The sequence below is a fragment of the Acytostelium subglobosum genome (genome assembly GCF_000787575.1).
Source record: "Acytostelium subglobosum LB1 DNA, scaffold: scaffold15, whole genome shotgun sequence".
Classification (NCBI taxonomy): Eukaryota; Evosea; class Eumycetozoa; order Acytosteliales; family Acytosteliaceae; genus Acytostelium; species Acytostelium subglobosum.
This window is the reverse complement of record NW_012236518.1, coordinates 709,702-727,825: the sequence shown is the minus strand read 5'-3', so window position 1 is coordinate 727,825 and position 18,124 is coordinate 709,702. Positions and strand designations below refer to the sequence as shown.

At 44.0% G+C, this 18,124-nt stretch overlaps 8 protein-coding genes across 8 annotated transcripts; 3 read left to right on the top strand and 5 right to left on the bottom strand.

Annotated features, from left to right (window-relative positions):
- Positions 1–77: 77 nt before the first annotated feature.
- SAMD00019534_076760 (hypothetical protein) lies at positions 78–1,923 on the bottom strand (the record flags this gene model as incomplete). The annotated part of the gene is made up of 5 exons (XM_012897373.1): positions 78–261; positions 331–499; positions 560–1,167; positions 1,235–1,593; positions 1,660–1,923. 5 exons carry the CDS (start codon positions 1,921–1,923, stop codon positions 78–80), a joined length of 1,584 nt encoding a protein of 527 aa, XP_012752827.1.
- Positions 1,924–2,673: 750 nt separating this feature from the next.
- On the bottom strand, positions 2,674–4,738 carry SAMD00019534_076750 (hypothetical protein; the record flags this gene model as incomplete). Its single annotated transcript, XM_012897372.1, has 3 exons — positions 2,674–4,220; positions 4,291–4,453; positions 4,556–4,738. The coding sequence occupies 3 exons, from the start codon at positions 4,736–4,738 to the stop codon at positions 2,674–2,676; spliced, it is 1,893 nt and encodes a 630-aa protein (XP_012752826.1).
- Positions 4,739–5,482: 744 nt separating this feature from the next.
- SAMD00019534_076740 (hypothetical protein) lies at positions 5,483–6,887 on the bottom strand (the record flags this gene model as incomplete). The annotated part of the gene is made up of 3 exons (XM_012897371.1): positions 5,483–6,202; positions 6,283–6,594; positions 6,705–6,887. The coding sequence occupies 3 exons, from the start codon at positions 6,885–6,887 to the stop codon at positions 5,483–5,485; spliced, it is 1,215 nt and encodes a 404-aa protein (XP_012752825.1).
- An 866-nt stretch (positions 6,888–7,753) lies between these two features.
- Positions 7,754–9,861, bottom strand: SAMD00019534_076730 (hypothetical protein; the record flags this gene model as incomplete). Its single annotated transcript, XM_012897370.1, has 3 exons — positions 7,754–9,677; positions 9,731–9,764; positions 9,843–9,861. 3 exons carry the CDS (start codon positions 9,859–9,861, stop codon positions 7,754–7,756), a joined length of 1,977 nt encoding a protein of 658 aa, XP_012752824.1.
- Positions 9,862–10,573: 712 nt separating this feature from the next.
- On the top strand, positions 10,574–10,896 carry SAMD00019534_076720 (hypothetical protein; the record flags this gene model as incomplete). Its single annotated transcript, XM_012897369.1, has 2 exons — positions 10,574–10,586; positions 10,670–10,896. 2 exons carry the CDS (start codon positions 10,574–10,576, stop codon positions 10,894–10,896), a joined length of 240 nt encoding a protein of 79 aa, XP_012752823.1.
- A 615-nt stretch (positions 10,897–11,511) lies between these two features.
- SAMD00019534_076710 (hypothetical protein) lies at positions 11,512–12,397 on the top strand (the record flags this gene model as incomplete). The annotated part of the gene is made up of 2 exons (XM_012897368.1): positions 11,512–12,130; positions 12,216–12,397. Coding segments are annotated over 2 exons (801 nt in total), but the record flags the coding sequence as incomplete, so codon positions are not given.
- A 382-nt stretch (positions 12,398–12,779) lies between these two features.
- SAMD00019534_076700 (hypothetical protein) lies at positions 12,780–15,053 on the top strand (the record flags this gene model as incomplete). Its single annotated transcript, XM_012897367.1, has 3 exons — positions 12,780–14,017; positions 14,127–14,236; positions 14,323–15,053. 3 exons carry the CDS (start codon positions 12,780–12,782, stop codon positions 15,051–15,053), a joined length of 2,079 nt encoding a protein of 692 aa, XP_012752821.1.
- Positions 15,054–15,118: 65 nt separating this feature from the next.
- On the bottom strand, positions 15,119–16,674 carry SAMD00019534_076690 (hypothetical protein; the record flags this gene model as incomplete). Its single annotated transcript, XM_012897366.1, has 5 exons — positions 15,119–15,487; positions 15,593–15,933; positions 15,973–16,157; positions 16,221–16,365; positions 16,464–16,674. Coding segments are annotated over 5 exons (1,251 nt in total), but the record flags the coding sequence as incomplete, so codon positions are not given.
- Between the last annotated feature and the right edge of the window lie 1,450 nt (positions 16,675–18,124).

Here is an 18,124-nt window from a genome sequence, read left to right as displayed (position 1 = left end):
TAATAGTACATGTACATATAGATGAAATGAATAAACAACGAGTCGTTTATTGTGAATGAGCGTCTGGTGTGGACTGCTTAGACTCTCTGGTAGATCCTGACCCAGTCAACATAGGTTGATGCTGGGAGGATGGTGGTGGCATCTGGTGCACCAGCTCTGCCTCCAACAGAGGTCTGGAGTACCATGAATGATGGTGCATCATTGGGGAATGTCCATCCTGGGTTGTTGTTGGAGATCAAGTAGGGAACATTGTCAACCATGCTAAAGTGTAGTAGTGTTGAATAAGTTAGTGAGCTAATGATATGATCAAGATGGTATGGATATACTTACAACATGACAAAGTTATAGTCCCAGACCATAGAATAGAGATGGTAACCACCAACGTTGTTCACAGTGTTGGCACCCTCTCCACCATGTACAGCATTACAATCGGAACCCATGTACCAATGGCTATCAATATTATTGGTAGCTGGTTGGTTCTGCATCACAGTGAACTCATCTGCTCATTCAATTATGTTAGTTATGTTCTCTCTATTAGTGATCAAATTGAACAACCTACAATATGGCTGGAGACAGTCTTGGTATCCCTCAATACCAAACAGTTGGAATAATGGTACCAGACCCTTTCCAGATGGGAGCTTCATTCTTGCTTCGAACCTGCCATAGTTGAGATTGTTCAACTTGTTCCTGGTGGTGATACGGCATGATGTGTAAGCTCGGTCGCCAACAGTCTGACTCTTGGTATCAATGACAAGGTTGCCACCAGTCACACGGCAGTTGGCTGGTTGGTAGTATGAGAGCTCTCCACCATATGGCCAAGCGAGGTTCTCAACAGTCCAGATAGATTTGTTGATTGAAGTACCATTGAAGTCCTCGTTAAAGGTCAACTTCCATCCGGTGTAGTCAACAGTCTGACCGTAAACGTAGGTGGGCAAGGGTGCACGTGATGGCTGGGGAGTTGGAGTAGGAACTGGGACGTTAGGGTTCTTCTTATAGATGCGTACATAGTCAACGATCATCTTTGAAGGGAAGATAGTAGTGGCGTCTGGGCTACCTGGCCATGCACCACCAATTGCCAAATCAAGGATCATGTACATTGGTACATTGTTTGGGAATGGAATGTTGGCGGTCTTGTTGGCAATCAAATATGGAATGTTGTCAACCATGCTGAGATATGATCATGTTAGTTGGGTATAGATTGATTGATTAATTGATTGAGAGTTATACTACATACATCATCAAGAAGTCGACATCCCATACCACACTGTAAATGTGGAAAGCAGAGTCAATGTTGGAGATGGTTGATGTTCTGGTGACGATCTTCTGGTCAGCATCTTGACATGTGGCAGGTCCATACCACCATGAACCATGGATGTTGTCATTGTCATTGAATCCAACGTTCTCAATAACATCAATCTCCCAATACTCTGATGGATTGGTTGCATTGCATTTCTCTGAACGCTTATCAAACATATAGAATGATGGCCAGAATCCCTTGCCAACTGGAAGCTTCATGCGAGCCTCAAACCTTCCATAGGTCAAGTTGAACATCTTGGTATCGGTAGAGATACGGCATGAGGTGTAGTTTCTTCCCTAGAATGAGGTAATGTTGGCTTAGTTTGGGTTCCGTTAGGGCGAGAAGGGGGTTAAGATACTTACTCCAACAATCTCCTTCTTGGCGGTCATTTCAAGGTTGCCTCCAGTGACACGACAGTTGGCTGGTGAGTAGTACTCGAGTTGACCACTGTATGGCCAAGCCAGGTTTTCAGCTCTCCAGACACTAGTGTTCAGGGAGGTACCACTGAACTCATCAGCAAAGTAGAGGTCCCAACCAGTATAGTCAACAGATTGACCAATTCTATATCCGGCAACAATGTTGACAGTAATAAATAATACAGAAACAATAAGAATTGATAACTTCATTCTTTGGTGTATAAATATGTATAATTGATTGAATGAGTGATTGAAGTGATTGAATGTCCTCTGTGGAAGGTTAAGTAATCGATGTGTCCGGTAAAGTTCACTTGCACCTCACATGTCTTAACATGATTACTGTAAAGTCTATAAATGATGAGACGGTTTCGAAGCGTTTCGGGTTTTGTTTGGCGCCTCGTGAAACCAGATGTTGGGCAAAGAATGATGGGTTACTAGTTAGGAAAATATCGCGGTTGGGTCCAACTTCAAAACCACCACTCGAGTGGAGGACCTTACAACTGATTGATTTTGATTGAATCCACAATGTATAAATAGATTCGATTAACGTTAGAAGGTACTAGTATGAAGAGAGGGTAAACAATTGGTGTCAGTCGAGACCCTGTCCTTTGCAACATTGGTCTAAAAGTCATTTAAATTTATACATTGTCCGATCAACCATTGAATCCAGGGGCATCCTTCCCCTTTATTGGGTCCTTAGATGATCAAGGAGTGAGTAACTCATGGCTCCATGCATTCAAACTGGATTACTACCACTACTGCTGCTGCTTGTTGAATAAGATGTCTGACAGATATTCCACACCATCATCACATTGTCCGAGGATGACGACGTCTCTTGGTCCACGGGCTTCAACTACCAGGTCGTTGTTCTCACTCTTCTTGCGGTCAAGATCGTTAACTCCTCTGAATGGACCTGTCGCTTCAGCGTTGATCAGTATCCTAGGTGTGTTGGACGACACATCATTGCAAAGGACCAGCGAATGGGTACACTGTGAGCGATGAGCCCATCACGATCAACAGGTCGCATTGTCTAAGGTCTGAGATGGCACGTTGATGGAAGCGTGCTGGCAAACCCTCACCAAAGAACACAACGTCTGGTCGAAGAATCTCGCGGCACGGTCTGTGCTTGCAATAGGGCAGACTCATGCGGCCCACCTCGCGCCACACATCGCTGGCCTCGGCCTCCTTTGCACAGCCCGTGCAGAGCCAGTTGGCCAACGAACCGTGGGCATGAACAATCTTGTCGACGGGGATGCCAGCCATCTCGTCCAACAGGTCGATGTTCTGTGTGAAGTCGCGCAGCAACAGTCCACGCTCGTGCATCGAGTAGATGAAGTCATGGGTGCGGGTTGGCTTGATGTCACCAGCAATCACAGGGTAGAAATACTCCCTGATACCATCGTAGAATGTCTCGGGCGTGTTGACCACAGCGTCCAAAGTGAACTGGAACTGCTTGGTTCGCTTGTAGATGCCGTCCTCAGTGCGATAGGCGGGGATGCCTGCGCTCACACTCACACCGGCGCCACACAAGAATACAACATTCTTGATCTTGCCGTCAGCTATATCGCGAGCAACGCGCTCCAGACGTGCCTGGCCACTCTCTGTCACCTCGTCCTTGGCTTCCTCACGTTGTTGTCTTGGTTTCTTCTCGTCAAACGTGTCGAGGAATTGTGGACACTTCTTTTGGCACCATTCTCTGATGATACTAATCGCCTCAGTATTGTCTTGATTGTAACAATGATGCAGGGGTGTCCAGCCACTGGCATTCTCCAAGGTTGGATCGGCGCCATTGTCCAGGAGGAACTGGATCAAAGGCACTCCCTTGCTACCGTTGCAACACAGGACATGTAGGGGCGTGGCCGATCCAGTGTCTTTGGCATTGATGTTGGCACCCGCGGCCAACAATGTCTCTATCACATCGTGATGGCTCTCCATTGTTCCAGCCACCAAGTTGCACGAGAGATGAAGTGGTGTGGACATGTCGTTGTCCGGAAGCTTGGCCAACTCGGGGCACATTAGCACCAGTTTGCGCACAGCAAACAGGTTGGACTTGATGCACGCGTCGTGTAAAGGTGAGTTGCCAAAGCGATTGGTGATGTGTGGGTCGGCGTTATTCTTGAGTAACAGCTCGATGCCTTCGTAAAAGTCGACGACGGCGGCGATGTGCAGTGGCGTGCTGCCATCCTTCTTGATGGCATCGAGGTCGGCGCCATGATCAATCAGCAGTTGCATCAACTGGATGTTCTTTCGAAGTGCAGCCATGTGTAGTGCCGTGGAGCCCTGTGTTGTGAAGCGATTGACCAACTCCTTTTGTTCTGGCGTGTCCAGAGGTCTCAACAACTCCTCTACAATATCAATATGTTGATTCGATGCAGCCATATACAAAGGTGTCTGCAATTGATTATCAGCAATATCAATCACAATGTTCTCTTTAGCTAACAATGACTTTACAATTGCCAACAATCCATTACATGCGGCAATATGTAATGGTGTATATCCCTTATCATCTTTGATTGATTGAGTTAGTGAGTGATTGTTTGAGCAAGTGATTGATTGATAGTATGGATGTATACATACTCTGAGCATTGACAGCGATCTGTGTCTGAAGTAATAGGTCAACTATTGAATGGCTTCCTCTTGACACGGCAACATGGAGAGCATTCCATTTGTTGGCATCCAAGAAGTTAATGTCATTCTTTGTTTGTTTATCATCCTCACTTATAACTTTGAATATACTATCCTATATTCCAATGAATGAATCAATGAATGAATGAATGGGTTAGTGACCTTGGACCTTAGACCTCTGGACCTTGGGCCCCTTTGAATGAATGAATGAACATACATAATCTGATTGATAACACCACTTTAACAAGTCATTCCAATCGTCTGGATACTTCTCAGGTATATCTGATGTACTTGATGTACTATTACTCTTTGCTCTATTATATAATATCTTTGCTATCAATGTTGAGATGGCAATTGATGCAGTAGCAACCGCAATCTTTAATGATGTCTGGCTATCCATTATCCCCAAGATAACAACTACTATCTATATCTATCTACTACTAATGTATGTTGTGTTATATTATGTACAATGTCAATGTCAAAGAGTGTATTTATCTCTCTAACTCTTTGGTTTGTTTGTGGCGTGGCTGGTTCAATTTCAAACAAAGTGATTCTTTGAACTTTTCGAATCAATGAATGTTCACACAAGAGTGTGGGATGAAAAGACGAAACAGATTCTGATTGATTGGGATACCAGGATGAGTCAATGAATGAATGAATGAAGTTATAACAACATGTTGACATTAAGAGTAAGTTGTTTTATTGATTACTTGAGTGCCCTTGTTTGTGTATGTGTATTTTGAGTTGGGTTGGCCTGATTGATTGCATGATTGATTGAGTGAATGATGAGCGTGTTGGCTGAGCTTGGATAACGAGACAAGACAAGAAAGATGACATCCTTATTACACCTAAGAATAAGGGGATGAGATAAAGAACAAAACAATGGTGATGGTGGTGGTGGTGATGGTGGGTACTGTACAACCAACCAATATTGCTCCTCAATTCGGTCAATGGGGTGGGTGGGCCAACTCGGCGGACTGGGCTGGGGAATAAATAAAACATGTTGGTGGAGGGTGATGGTTGTGATGGGGGACAGGAATCGGGACAATGATGACAAATGGACGCGCACTCGACTGGCGCGTCTCTACGCGTGGAGAGGGTTGTTGGTTGGACAGTTGGACTCGGGGAAGTCGGGGCCAGATGCTCAGAAGTCAACTGGAGGGATCAAAGCCACCTCCATAAGCTTGGGCGATTGGTACTTCTTCTTGGTGGCCTTGAGCGAGGTGGTGTCCTCGCGCTTCCTGACTTCATTGATCTCTTGCGCACAGGCAATGATGTCACATTCCTTGTAGCAGGTGTAGTACTCGAGCGTCACGTTCCAGTAGGGGCCGCACTTGAGGGTCATGCGACGGGCTACGTATATGGAGGCGGCGGCGATCATGGATGGCGCGTACTTGAGCAGCTTGTACTCGACGGTGGACATCTCGCTCAGGTATTTACTCAGCGAGTGGGTGCGGCTGTCGCTGCCGGCGGCCTTGGAGAAGCGGCGCAAAAAGTGCAGCGGCGTCACGGTCGAGCAGTGGAACTTGAGCGTCGAGAGGATCGAGCGCTCCATGGCGAGCACGTCGGCATGCGAGCAGGCGTTGTCCGACGTCTGGATAAAGTCGTTGATCTGGGGCGAGTAGATCTCCTCGTACTTGGCCGCCAGCAGCATCGAGGTGATGCCCACGATCTGCAGCTTGTTTATCGGGATCTGGACGAGCTCCAAGTAGCGGTCCACAATGTTGACCGACAAAAAGAATGTCTCGGACAGCATCTTGAAGCGGACGTGCACGGCCATCATCCAGTCCACCAATATAGCTCTCATCTTCTCATTGATGTGATATTGGTCCTTCAAGTAAGTTGGACTTACTTTATCAATAATCTTCAAAATTGATCGAGTGTTAGTCAGTGTTGTTGTTGGGCGGGGGGGCTGGAATAGTTCCATCACAACAAATAACATACCTCTTTTTGGCGATAGTAGGCAAAGATGTCGTTGACGTATTCACCGACACATTGGGGATCGTGGGCATCGTAGAGGTCAATGTTCTCGGGCTGCTCTGGCTCAACCATTGGGACGTCGTCGTGGAGTATGGTGTCATCATCCTCCATATACTCATCGATCAACATTGGTTGCTCACGGTTCGTCTCCAACTTTTGGAACTTTTGTGGTTGTTGGCTGATCATATTGGCAGCGGTGGCGAGTATTGGATTGGCAGCTCTCATTCCAGTCATATCAGTCCTGGCTCTAGTGATCTTTGGCATGATAGTCGTGGTCTGATCGGGTTGCGGGCGAGGGCAAGGCGGGGCAGGGGAGGGGAAATGGAAGATAGGACAATGAATGTTAGTAATCTTGGACATGGACAAGGATGGTCATATGGACTTACAGTGAGGATGGACTTGCTGGACTTGCCCGTGGGGATGATTGTGTTGTTTGTGATCTCAGATAGTGCACCACGTGCAGTCTTGAGGGACTTCTTCTCCAAGACCATGGTCTTACCGGGCACCTTATTCTCATCAGTGGGCAGTGCAACAGTATGTGACCTGGTCAACATCTTTAGAGGATTCATTGTAGCCATTATTGATTGATTGATTTGATTCTTTCTTCGTTCCTTCGTCTAATTATACGCGTCTGTTAAGATAGTTCCGTCTTTTTTGATTGATTGATTGAATGATTGAGTGAGTAAGTGATTGAGTGTTAGAACATGTTTAATGTGATTGGTAATGTGATTGAATTGAATGGACATACGATTGTTGTGATGATTGAGTGCGCCAAGTCAATCAATGATTGATCGAACGCAAGATGAATGAGTGAGCGAAGAAGGAAATATAGGTGGAGGTATTGATTGACTTGATTGAATGAATAAAGTCAAGTGTAGGTGTAGGTGTAGGTAGGTAGTAATGAATGAATAATGAAGCCTTTCAATCACTCAGCAGCACATCCTTTTGTTCAATCAGATCCGTTACACACAACTATTTAATATGATTTAAATTGGTGGGTGATTGCTGTGTGAAGTGTGCGCAAATTCAAATTCAAATTTTGAATTGACCTCTCTTTGTCCGTTAGATAACCTGTCTTATGTCCGTTTGAAATTTGAATGATAGATGTTGTTGTGTTGATGAGATGAGGTGAGGGCTGTGTTTGGTACTTGGAACGAATGATTGAATGAGTGTTGATGATGGTTGTGTGTTAGGTATGGACGACACGGTCAGGTCACCTCTGCCATGTGGTCTTCACTGATTGATTGATTGAGTGGCAAGCAAGGCGTGTGTTGTTGGTAACACAACATGTTGTGGCATATGCGAGTATATCTTTATTTAGACTCTGGGAGTTCCAGTGTGCCAATCAGATCTTCAATTGATTGATTGGTTGGTTGGTGTTTACAACAACCCCCTAAACATATAAACAAAGGGGAATGAATGATTGAATGAATGATCAACGTGATGGTGTTCCTCTTGATGCTGTGGAGGAGGAGGACATTGGTGGTAGGTTGGTGGAGATTGGAGTGATCCTTGGTGGTGTATAAGTGCTTCCTAAGCTACTCATACCCAAACTCCTGTTGTTGATGGATGGACTTGGTGATTGAGGTTGTTGTTGTTGTTGCATCGGTTGTTGACGATATTGTTGTTGTGGAAGTTGTTGTGGAAGTTGATGTTGTGATTGTTGTAATTGTGATTGTGACATTGATTGTGTAGGTGATGATGAGGATGAAGAGGATGACGATGATAAGTTGTTCACATGTTGCTGGATTCGCAATTGTTCCATCAAACTCTTGATCTGTTTCTCACTGGCTTGTTGCGACTGAAGGTATTGGTTATCATTGGAGATGAGCCTCTGTTGGTACTCTTGCTTCATTGACTCCATGTCCCTCTGCATCTTGACTTGATCCTGATCCTTGTTGCGCAACTTCTGCTGCAGACCTGCCAACTCCTGGTCCTTCGTCTTGAGGATCTGTTGGAACTGAGCGGCATCACTCTGCAAGGCCTGCGCCGCATCCGCCCTTTCCTTCTTGATGATCTCATTGGCCTTGAGCAGGTCCTGACGCATCTCCTTCGCCCTCTTGACCAGCGACTCGTGTTCACGTCTCAGTGTCTCGAGCTGCTGGCTGAACTCCTCGGCCAATGTGCGCTGCTGTCTCTCCTCGTCCAGCTGCTTGCGCAGGGTCGCCATTTCCTCCTGATGCTTCCTTTCGCGCTCGGCCGTCTCCTTCTTGAACTCGTCGTACTGGACCATGTGGGGCACCAGCAGCTCACAGCTCTCTTTGAACTTGTTGGCACGTCGCTCCAATGTCTCCAACTCTCTGTTATGACTATTTACAAGGGTCTGCTTCTCCTCTTCGAACAGGTAGCGCAGCTCATCAGGCAGGCGACTGCTGTACTCTGCCAGACGCGCCTTCTCGGCCAGCGCCTGGTCCAGCTCGCGCTCAACCTGCTCGCGCCACTGTCTCTCCTGCTCAAAGTTCTTGATGTACTCTGCGATCTGTCTCTCAAGTCGTGGGCACTTCTCGCACTTGCTACCACTGCTGTTGCTCGTGGGTGTAGTTGTGGCGGTTGTTCGTGGTGAGTTGGCATCAACATTGAATGGAAGTACGGGTACAGTGCTAGCATCGATGCCATTGTGCTGTTGTCGTCGGATACGATCGTCCATCATTCTTGAGTGATCCTCCAGCTGACGGATATACTCCACGGGATAGCTTGTCAAGTTGTTGATGTCATTCTGGTCCCCGACCATCACAGGTGACGAAGATGACTTGTCATAAGTTGTGTTTGATGATGAATACATTGGTGTTGTAGTAGTAGTTGGTACTGTTCCTGTTCCTGTTGCTGATGCTGTAGACGTGTTGTTGCCGCTGTTGCTACTGATGTAGTGTCTGCCTGGCTGCGGGTCCTCCCTCAAGGTCTTCTTCACAGAGTTTATCAGTTGACTGAGGTCATCATCACCACCACCATTGATTGTTGATGTGTTGGCAAATGAGAGGTTGTTCGATCTTGAGTTGCTGCTGCTGCCGCGAGACTGAGATGATGATAAGGGCGAGGGGTCATCACGTCTGGTCGACGACGAAGACGATGCAGCCGCCGAGTTGTTCCTTGATGATGACAAGTTGGCAGCACGATTGGGTGCTATCGGGGTGAAGGGGATGTTGATTGATTCGTCAATGTTTGCACCTCCTGGCATGGAGCCATCATAGATTGTTGAATCGTTGTTGCCAAACAACAGCGAAGATTCATTGTTGTTGTTATTGCTGTTGTTGTTCACAGGGTTGCGCAAAGGTTGTGATGGTCCATTGACGCTGCTTGAGCTACCTCGATAGACTGATGATGAAGATGACGACGTTGACGAGGCATTGTTGTTGACACGACTGGGTGTGCGTGGAAGTGTAGATGTTGATGTTGATGATGGGTATGATCTTACACTACCACCACCATCATAATAATTGTTACTGTTACTATTATATGTTGTCATGTGTGTATATATATATCTATCTGTTTGGCTCTACTCTAATACATGTAATGATCTCACTTACTCAATTTCAAATCATTCATTCATTGACCAAAAATTCAAGATCTTGGCGCCAAAATCAATTGTTTCTGAAATTAACATTATTTATGGGACAATATTCAAATTGAAATAATCTGGATCAATTCCAAAGACAAATTACCACTCAATTTAATTTATTTGTAAATCAATCTGTCAATTTAATTAAATCACTGAATTTAACTATACTACACTAATTCACCTATTAATCAAACAATCAATCAATCATTTCACCAATCAAATCATCATGTGATAGAATGATTAAGATGATATGATATGATGTACTAATTGGTAGTAACATCATGTACACTACATTAATTATTTGATATAAATAATAGGAAGAGAGTGCGGAATAAGTCTTGTTTGTCATATGACCGAGTGTAAAGATTGTATGTAATGGGGTAGGATGATTGTGAGCTTGATAGGGGTATCTGTTTGATTGATTGATTGATTACTGTTAATCTGACTGACAGTTTGTGGGTTAGTACGATTGATTAATTGACTAATGGGGGTGAGATTTATGAATGTAGTAGTATCTGTATATGTTTAACACAAATATACTTCAAACAAATCAATAATAATTATTATTCCTTGAACAATTAAATTAAAATTAATCAAAATATAAATCCAAAGTTAACTATAAATAGTTAAAACCATGGTTTCTATCAAATCATCAAATCAATCAATTAATCAATTAATTAATCAATCAATCAATCAAAAATGACTATCATCAGTAAGTAACTTAATAATAATAATAATCATTTCTGGAAATGAATTATAATTTCTAACTCAACTACTACTTTAATAATATTTTAGAATCCATGACCTCCCTCTCTTTCAACGCCTCTGCTTTTAGCAATGGTTCAGTAATGAGCTCTGGCTCATCATCATTTGGACAATCGTCAAACAACACGTCTGGTATTGTTAAGACTATTGGTGAGAATCTCTCACCAGCAGTTGAGGGTATCACCACCTCTGTCAAGGCAGTTGCAGGTACTGTTATCGCTTTTGCTGATGGTGTTACCAGCTCAATTGGAATCTAAATAGAAACTATCTAATCCAAATACATGTTGTAACTGTAATAAACTAATCCAATACGAGTGTATATATATAATATATATATATATCTCGTCACTCATCAATCTAAAAGTTAATAAGTTTGTTTTATTAATCTGACTCTTTGGTACCGATGCTTGATGTTTGATCATAGGTCCTTATTTGGTCTCTGCAAACGACAGACCCTGCAAAGTTCAGATCATCGAGGGGAGAGCCTATTCTCGGTTTTGATTCGGTTGATCGTCTGAAGCCCTTCGACTCACACACTCATAATAACCAAACCAGGGCCAACCCTAACCCCCACATTCACCTTCGACAACATAACATGTAAAGTGGTAGGTGTTACCGATCCTGAGTACCACCACCCACTAACCCATCAAAGGTTGGTGCACCTGAAGGGTGGAACACCTCATTCATTCATATATGAAGTGATGACTGTGTACTCTTCATCATTAGTTCTATCCCTACTTCACTCTCTGTTGTAATACATACATCTCTCTCATTATCTCTTTATATCTCTCTCTTTATCTCTTTATCTCTTTGTTCTATATTCTCTTTATCTCCCTTCTCCCTTCTCCCCATCTCCCCACCTCTCCCCTTCTACCTCCCTCTCTCTCTCTATATACTATTACACTTATATAATAATAATAATAATGACTGCACAAGAGATCTCTGGCCTGAATGGCGCATCACATGTTACTTCACCAACCGCTATCAATGGCGGCAACAACAACACCAACACCACCAACACCAACAACACCAACAACAATAATAAGCGTATTTATTTGATTCGCCATGGCCAGAGTACATTCAATGCTGCATACCAACTACACAAGAAGGACCCATTCCTGTTTGATGCCATGCTCACAGAGCTAGGAGAGCAGCAGGCCAATTCACTGGCCGACCACGTTGCCAAACTTACAGATATCGAGCTGGTGGTGTCGTCGCCACTGAGTCGCGCACTCGACACTACACGACGTGGATTCTCCAAGGCGATCAAAGAGCGTGCGCTCAAGGTGGAGGTGATCACACTGCACTCCGAGTACGTACAGACCAGCGATGACACTGGCCGCGAGAGATCCATCGTCCAGAAAGAGTTTCCAGACTTTGACCTCTCTCACATCCAAGAGCGCTGGTGGTATCTGCCCGAGGAGCTCAAGCACGACATGTCCATCGATACACAAGAGTACTTTAAGACAATTGGATACAAAGAGAACTTAGGTATGTTGTTGTTATTGTCGTTGTTGGGATCATTCCAATCATTCACTCACTGACTGACCCATACTCAATCAATCTTAATATACAGATCAATTACAGGCTAGGATGGATGAGTTCAAGGCATGGCTGATGGCACGTCAGGAGAACACTATTGCGGTGGTTGGTCACTCTGAGTTCTTCTATTATCTGATGGAGAAGAAGCTACCATACTTTAAGAACTGCCAGATATTGCAATGGGATATGAACACCAATGATGCCGTATTCCTGAGTTGATCAAATGGTATCAAGTCGATAATCCATATATGTGTCAATCAATCAATCAATCATTCAATCATTCACCATTCAATCCCAAACAAACTTAACTTTACGAATAAAGATGATAATACTCTGAGCTGGAACTGATCGTTGTGCAGCGACAACCCAACAGACTTCAAATTTTCAAATTTGAATGTTAGCACATCCAATCGACATTCGTTTCATTCTTCATTCAATCAATCCCTCACTCTTATCTCTAACAGTAATATATATATATATACCTCATTCACATAAACAACAATATATTATCACGATTATAACAAACATTGAGATAATAGTTAACTATTATATAATATATATATTTTAGAAGGGTCGACAACAACAATGATGTCATGCAATGAGCAACATCGAATCAATATCATCAACAGCAACAACAACATCAACTACATCAACTACAACAACAACAATAATCAATAATACAGTGGCATCAGCAGCAACAACAATATCACAACCTGCAATACAATTATTGCAGGATACAACTAGGTCATCAACGATAGAGACGACGACGACCAATAGCAGTCCCCCCACGAATAGTGCTGCCACTTCAGGGACGACCGCCAACGCTGGCGCAGGCACAACTACAACTCATACATCCACCAACAACAACAACAATAACAACTCAGCGACAGTAACATCAACAACTACAACAACAACAACAGCAACACCAACAACTGTCAAACAGAGCAAATGGGACAAGCAGGTGAGCAGCACACCTGAGCTGAGATCGTCATCGTCTTCTTCGTCATCTGTGCCTAGTGTGGGCGGCGGTGATCAGCTGCCGCCTCAGCCTCCTGCAAAGGAGTCAAAGTGGGACAGTCGTGAGCAGCGTCCGGTGCCTGTGCGCCAACAGCCACAGCATCTGCCGCCACAACTGCCGCTGTCCGGCCCCCATATGGGCTACTTTGGCGTAGCCGGCGCCGGCAGTAGATATCAGCACGGTGGTGTTGCTGGGAGACAGTATGACGACGACTATAGGCGGCCGCCTCCACCACTGTCGCCCCTGCCCCCACTGCCCTCAGGCAGATACAGAGACGCCTATAGAGACGGACGTCCGTGGACGCCGCGGGACTCGCGCGATCCACACTACCTGCCAGGTGATCGTGACAGTCTGCCAAGGGATAGTGTGCCCAGGGACAGTCTGCCTCGCGACAGAGAGTATAAGGAGAGATGGAGCGGGCGCGGGCCACCACCCCCAGGCGGTGCGATGCCCTATCGTCCACCCCTGCTTCACACGCCTCACGGCGGCGGACATCCTGGCGTCGCGCCGGGCCACCGTCCACGAGACGGCGAGCCAGTCGACCATCTGGACGCCATCATGCAGTCACTGTCGGTCACGGAGCGACAGTTCTACCAACAGACGTCGGTGCAGACTCTTGAGATGCTCAAGAGCAATGGAACGTTTGACAGGATCAGGTCGATCATCGCCAATCAGATGATAGAGAATGGAGCACAAGACCGTCTCAAGCTGGATATAAGAGCACGACTAGAGGCGTCGAGCATGCTGAAACAATACGCAAAGGATCGAAACATCAACAAGAGAACGATGTTCTTGCAACTGCGCAAGGAGACTGAATAGTATGTATATGCTGGCTGGCTGGAAAGAGAGTGGAGTGGAGTGGAGTGGAGTGGCGTGGCGGAGTGATGATGATGATGGATATGAGAACTAACCAGAAGTCCTGATCAGTGCTGGCGAGTTGATTACAAAGGAGCTGATACATATCATCAGACAGAAGGATAAGGAGCCACGATTGACCATAACCGATTCGATTAATAAGTTGAGAAAGTCACTGAATGGTATGTTATGTGTGGACCGATTATTGACATGCTCCCGCATGCGCTCTCTCTGACCGTGCTTGCCACGTCTCAATCACATATAATAGACCAAGCTGCAGAAGAAGAGGAAGATGACGATGACGAAGAGGAGGATGTTGTAAAAGGTGTTGATAGCTCTGATGAAGAGGAGGAAGAGGATAAGGAAGTGTCAAAGAAGAATGACAGAGAGGCGGAGGAAGAGGAACACGATATATCACTGAAGCTTAGACAGCCAATTGGTGGTGGCTCGGCAAAGTCCTCGAGAGACAACAGCAACAACAACAACAACAGGTCATTCACCAATGGCAATTCAAAGTCTGGATCATCGTCCAAGAATAATCATACAGTTCATCACGCTCGAGCAAAGACAGCGTCTGTTGAAAGCGACGAGAGCGATAGTGATAGTAGTGACGACGAGGACAGCAGCGAGGAGGAGAGTGACAATGAGACCCGAGAGAAGCAAACATATAGCAATAGGAGGAGGCTTATTTCTCCATCGAAGCCCAAGACTAGTTTATCATCAACATCAAAACAACTGTCCTCTTCCACTTCCTCCAAGACATCATCATCATCATCAAAACAACTGTCCTTTGCCAAGGATACAACGACGAACGATAAGAAACGAAAGGATGAGATAGCAGATGACAAGGAGCAGCTGAAAAAGAGAAGGGTCGACGAAGACGATCATACTTATCGCCAGCGAGGACAACGTGACCATGAACCACCGAGCACCAAAGCACCAAAGTCTACCGCCACCCCACCTCTTAGTAGTTACAAATCACGTGACAGCAACAAATAAAGAGGGTAACTGATGTTGTATTAGTAGTAATAATAATGATAATGATAGTAATGATAGTATTATTGGTATACAGGTTTGTTGTTGTTGATGGACATCGTCGTGGGCAGCAGCTGGAAGGACAGTGATCTACCTCCGAGCACGCCTCCTACATTATCCTTCCTCCTGCCGAATTGCCATTGGATTAGACAACTGACCAACAACAGGAATCCGCTTAGACCTGTAAAGATGCCCCAATATCCACTGTACTCATTGTCACGTTTGCCACAACAATACCTGGCTACAGCGTCCTGTTCGTTTGGCAGGTGATGGTATTGAGTCTCGACGAGTCCATCTACATTCCTAATCCAAGTTGTCAATCTATTTGTCCTCTCCTGTATCTGTATGATCCTTGCACCTATCGTATACTTTGGTGCATATGAACCATAACCTGATTTCTGTAATGTACCAATGATTGAATGATTGATTGAATGAATGATTGTGTCAGTCAATGATATTGTCTCTGCAGCAATGAATGGATGAATGATCGATCGATGTAATACTCTTCCATAACCCATTGATATACCATAGTAATCACCAACAAAGTCATTGGCATGATCGTGTCCAAAGTAGAGTCCTTTGATGTCCTGTCGCTCAATCATTGTCTTCATAAAGTATGATTGATCGGTGTAGTAACAGCATACGCCACTGTCTCCAAAGTCGCCATAGACCTCATGGTTGTTCCAAAGGTCAATGGCATCGACTGGTGCCACATGTACAAATGCCAATGCAGGAGTCTTGTAATGATCGGACAGGTTCTTGTACCAGGCCACCTGCGACGACTGAATGCAGCCCCACTCTCCCTCCTCTCCACAGTATCCAGTGTTGGAATCAAAGATATATACAAGTAGGGATAGGGAAGAGGATGAGTCAGGGTCCGACCCTGATGGCGATGTCGTCGATGGTGATGCCGATGAGCTCTGGACCTTGAGAACATAGTTTGAAATGCCAGGTAGATTGAGTGGGCCTGTCTGTGATAAACTCAGATCATAGCTCATGTCCAATTCATTGATCCTCCTGTTTGAGAACACTCCTTCATCGTCATGATTACCAAATGTTATTGCCCATCTACATACATATGAAGTGTTAGCCATCATACATTAGTTGATGCCAGACGATTCATGTACCTACGGTATTTTCCGACTCCTCATTGGTAGGGTCATCAAGTCCCATATGGGCTTGTATACTGTAGGGTCAGAGAATCGCTGGTTGTTCCCGCTTATCATATCACCTGAGAGCACGACCAAGTCAGGCTTCTCTCTATCTAATATGATCTCTGTAAAGTCATGATGTAAAGTTGAATGAATGAATGAATGAATGAATGAATGAATGAGTGGGAGTCAATGACTGACTGACTGTGCGACTGATGATTACCTTGACCTTCAAAGGTTTGTTGATCCAATTGATCGCTATTGCCATAGTGCAAGTCTGTGAACTGACATATCTTGAAGTATCCGTATTGGTTGAACTTGAGATCAGCTGATGGTTTGCAATCTATAACAGCAAACATTGGCACAAAGATAACAACAACAATCTGCAATATAAGGATCGACCATGATATTAGTGTTGTTGTTATTGTATGATATTGATGTTGGCTCATTTCATAGGTAGTAATATAATATATATAAAGTATAAGTTCAAAGTAATAATAAGTCTAAAGACGATCGATTTTTTAAGATAGTCTCAGTTAATAAGTCGTTTGGACAAACCGTCGTTTTAAGAAATGTCTTTCACCAATGAGTGGAGTTTGTTATCCCTTTCGAAGGACAATAAGACTATGTTTCTAGGGTTCTGTTGGTCCATGTAAATATATATCTTTCATTTCTCGAAGTTCCGATTTGGCCGTTTCCATTGAGGCATAAAAAGAGTGCGCATGCCGAGAATCGAACTCGGATCGCTTCCGTGGCAGGGAAACATTCTACCATTGGACCACATGCGCTGATGATGTTTTGGGATCAAATCCACGACATTTGTACGTATCACAACTAGATAAAAAATTTCAAATCTGGCACTTGAATCAATCTTATCCAATGAGAGTGTCCTAACAATTCTATGGTAAGGATAAACTAACAAAACAACGCTACTCCTGATAGAACGGTGTGTAGGCAATTAAACAAAAATATTTGTAGATTATTTAGAACATTTGGATGATAATTATTGGTGACCTCTACAAATTGTATATTACTAACAAACTTGGACCAGGAAATTAATTATCCTTATTCTTTACTCTGTCCAAAATAATATTCTTCCAGTTCCACTCGAAGAGGTCTAAAAAGTATTAAGCCAAATTAAAAAGTAATAAGTGAATGATTTTGAAGATCATTAAGTGTATAATGATATGATCTTTATTATAATAAATAAACTGTTACTGGTATTTTCCTTATTGGCACTAACCGTGGTTTATTAGATTGGAGTGTTGTTGTTGTTGTGATCATTGACACACACACAGTTGATATTGATATTTACTTCTCTTTTTATCTTTTGGTGAACAAGGAGTTTCACTAAATCCCCATCACTAACACACACATGATCACCAGCAAAAGCACCAACCCCTCTCACTCCCCGATTTCGCAATGCTCAATCACCAGGTCATCTCCAAAATGAACAAAATTGGAATTTTCACCCACCATCACAATGGTCGATCACATTCGTCAAGGTCACATGACAGACAATAGACCAGGACCATGGTGTTTCTCTCATTCCCACTACCACCATTTATCCTTCTATCTAATACTCTAATAAACAAACACACACACACACACTCTAACAACAACAATAACAATATCGACATCAACACACACTGGGATAAACTCGTCAACATCAACAACACCAAAAATAATAATAATAATAATAATTAATATATATATTATTAACAAAAGAAGAATAGTTGTTGTTCAATTCGGGAGTGTGTTTGGATGTGTAGTTGATCTTTCAATTTCCAATTGTCATCAATTGTATATTGTAGAATAGACTTGTATATATGAGATATTGATATATTGCAATAGCATGCGACCATCATCACTGTCAACTAGCTA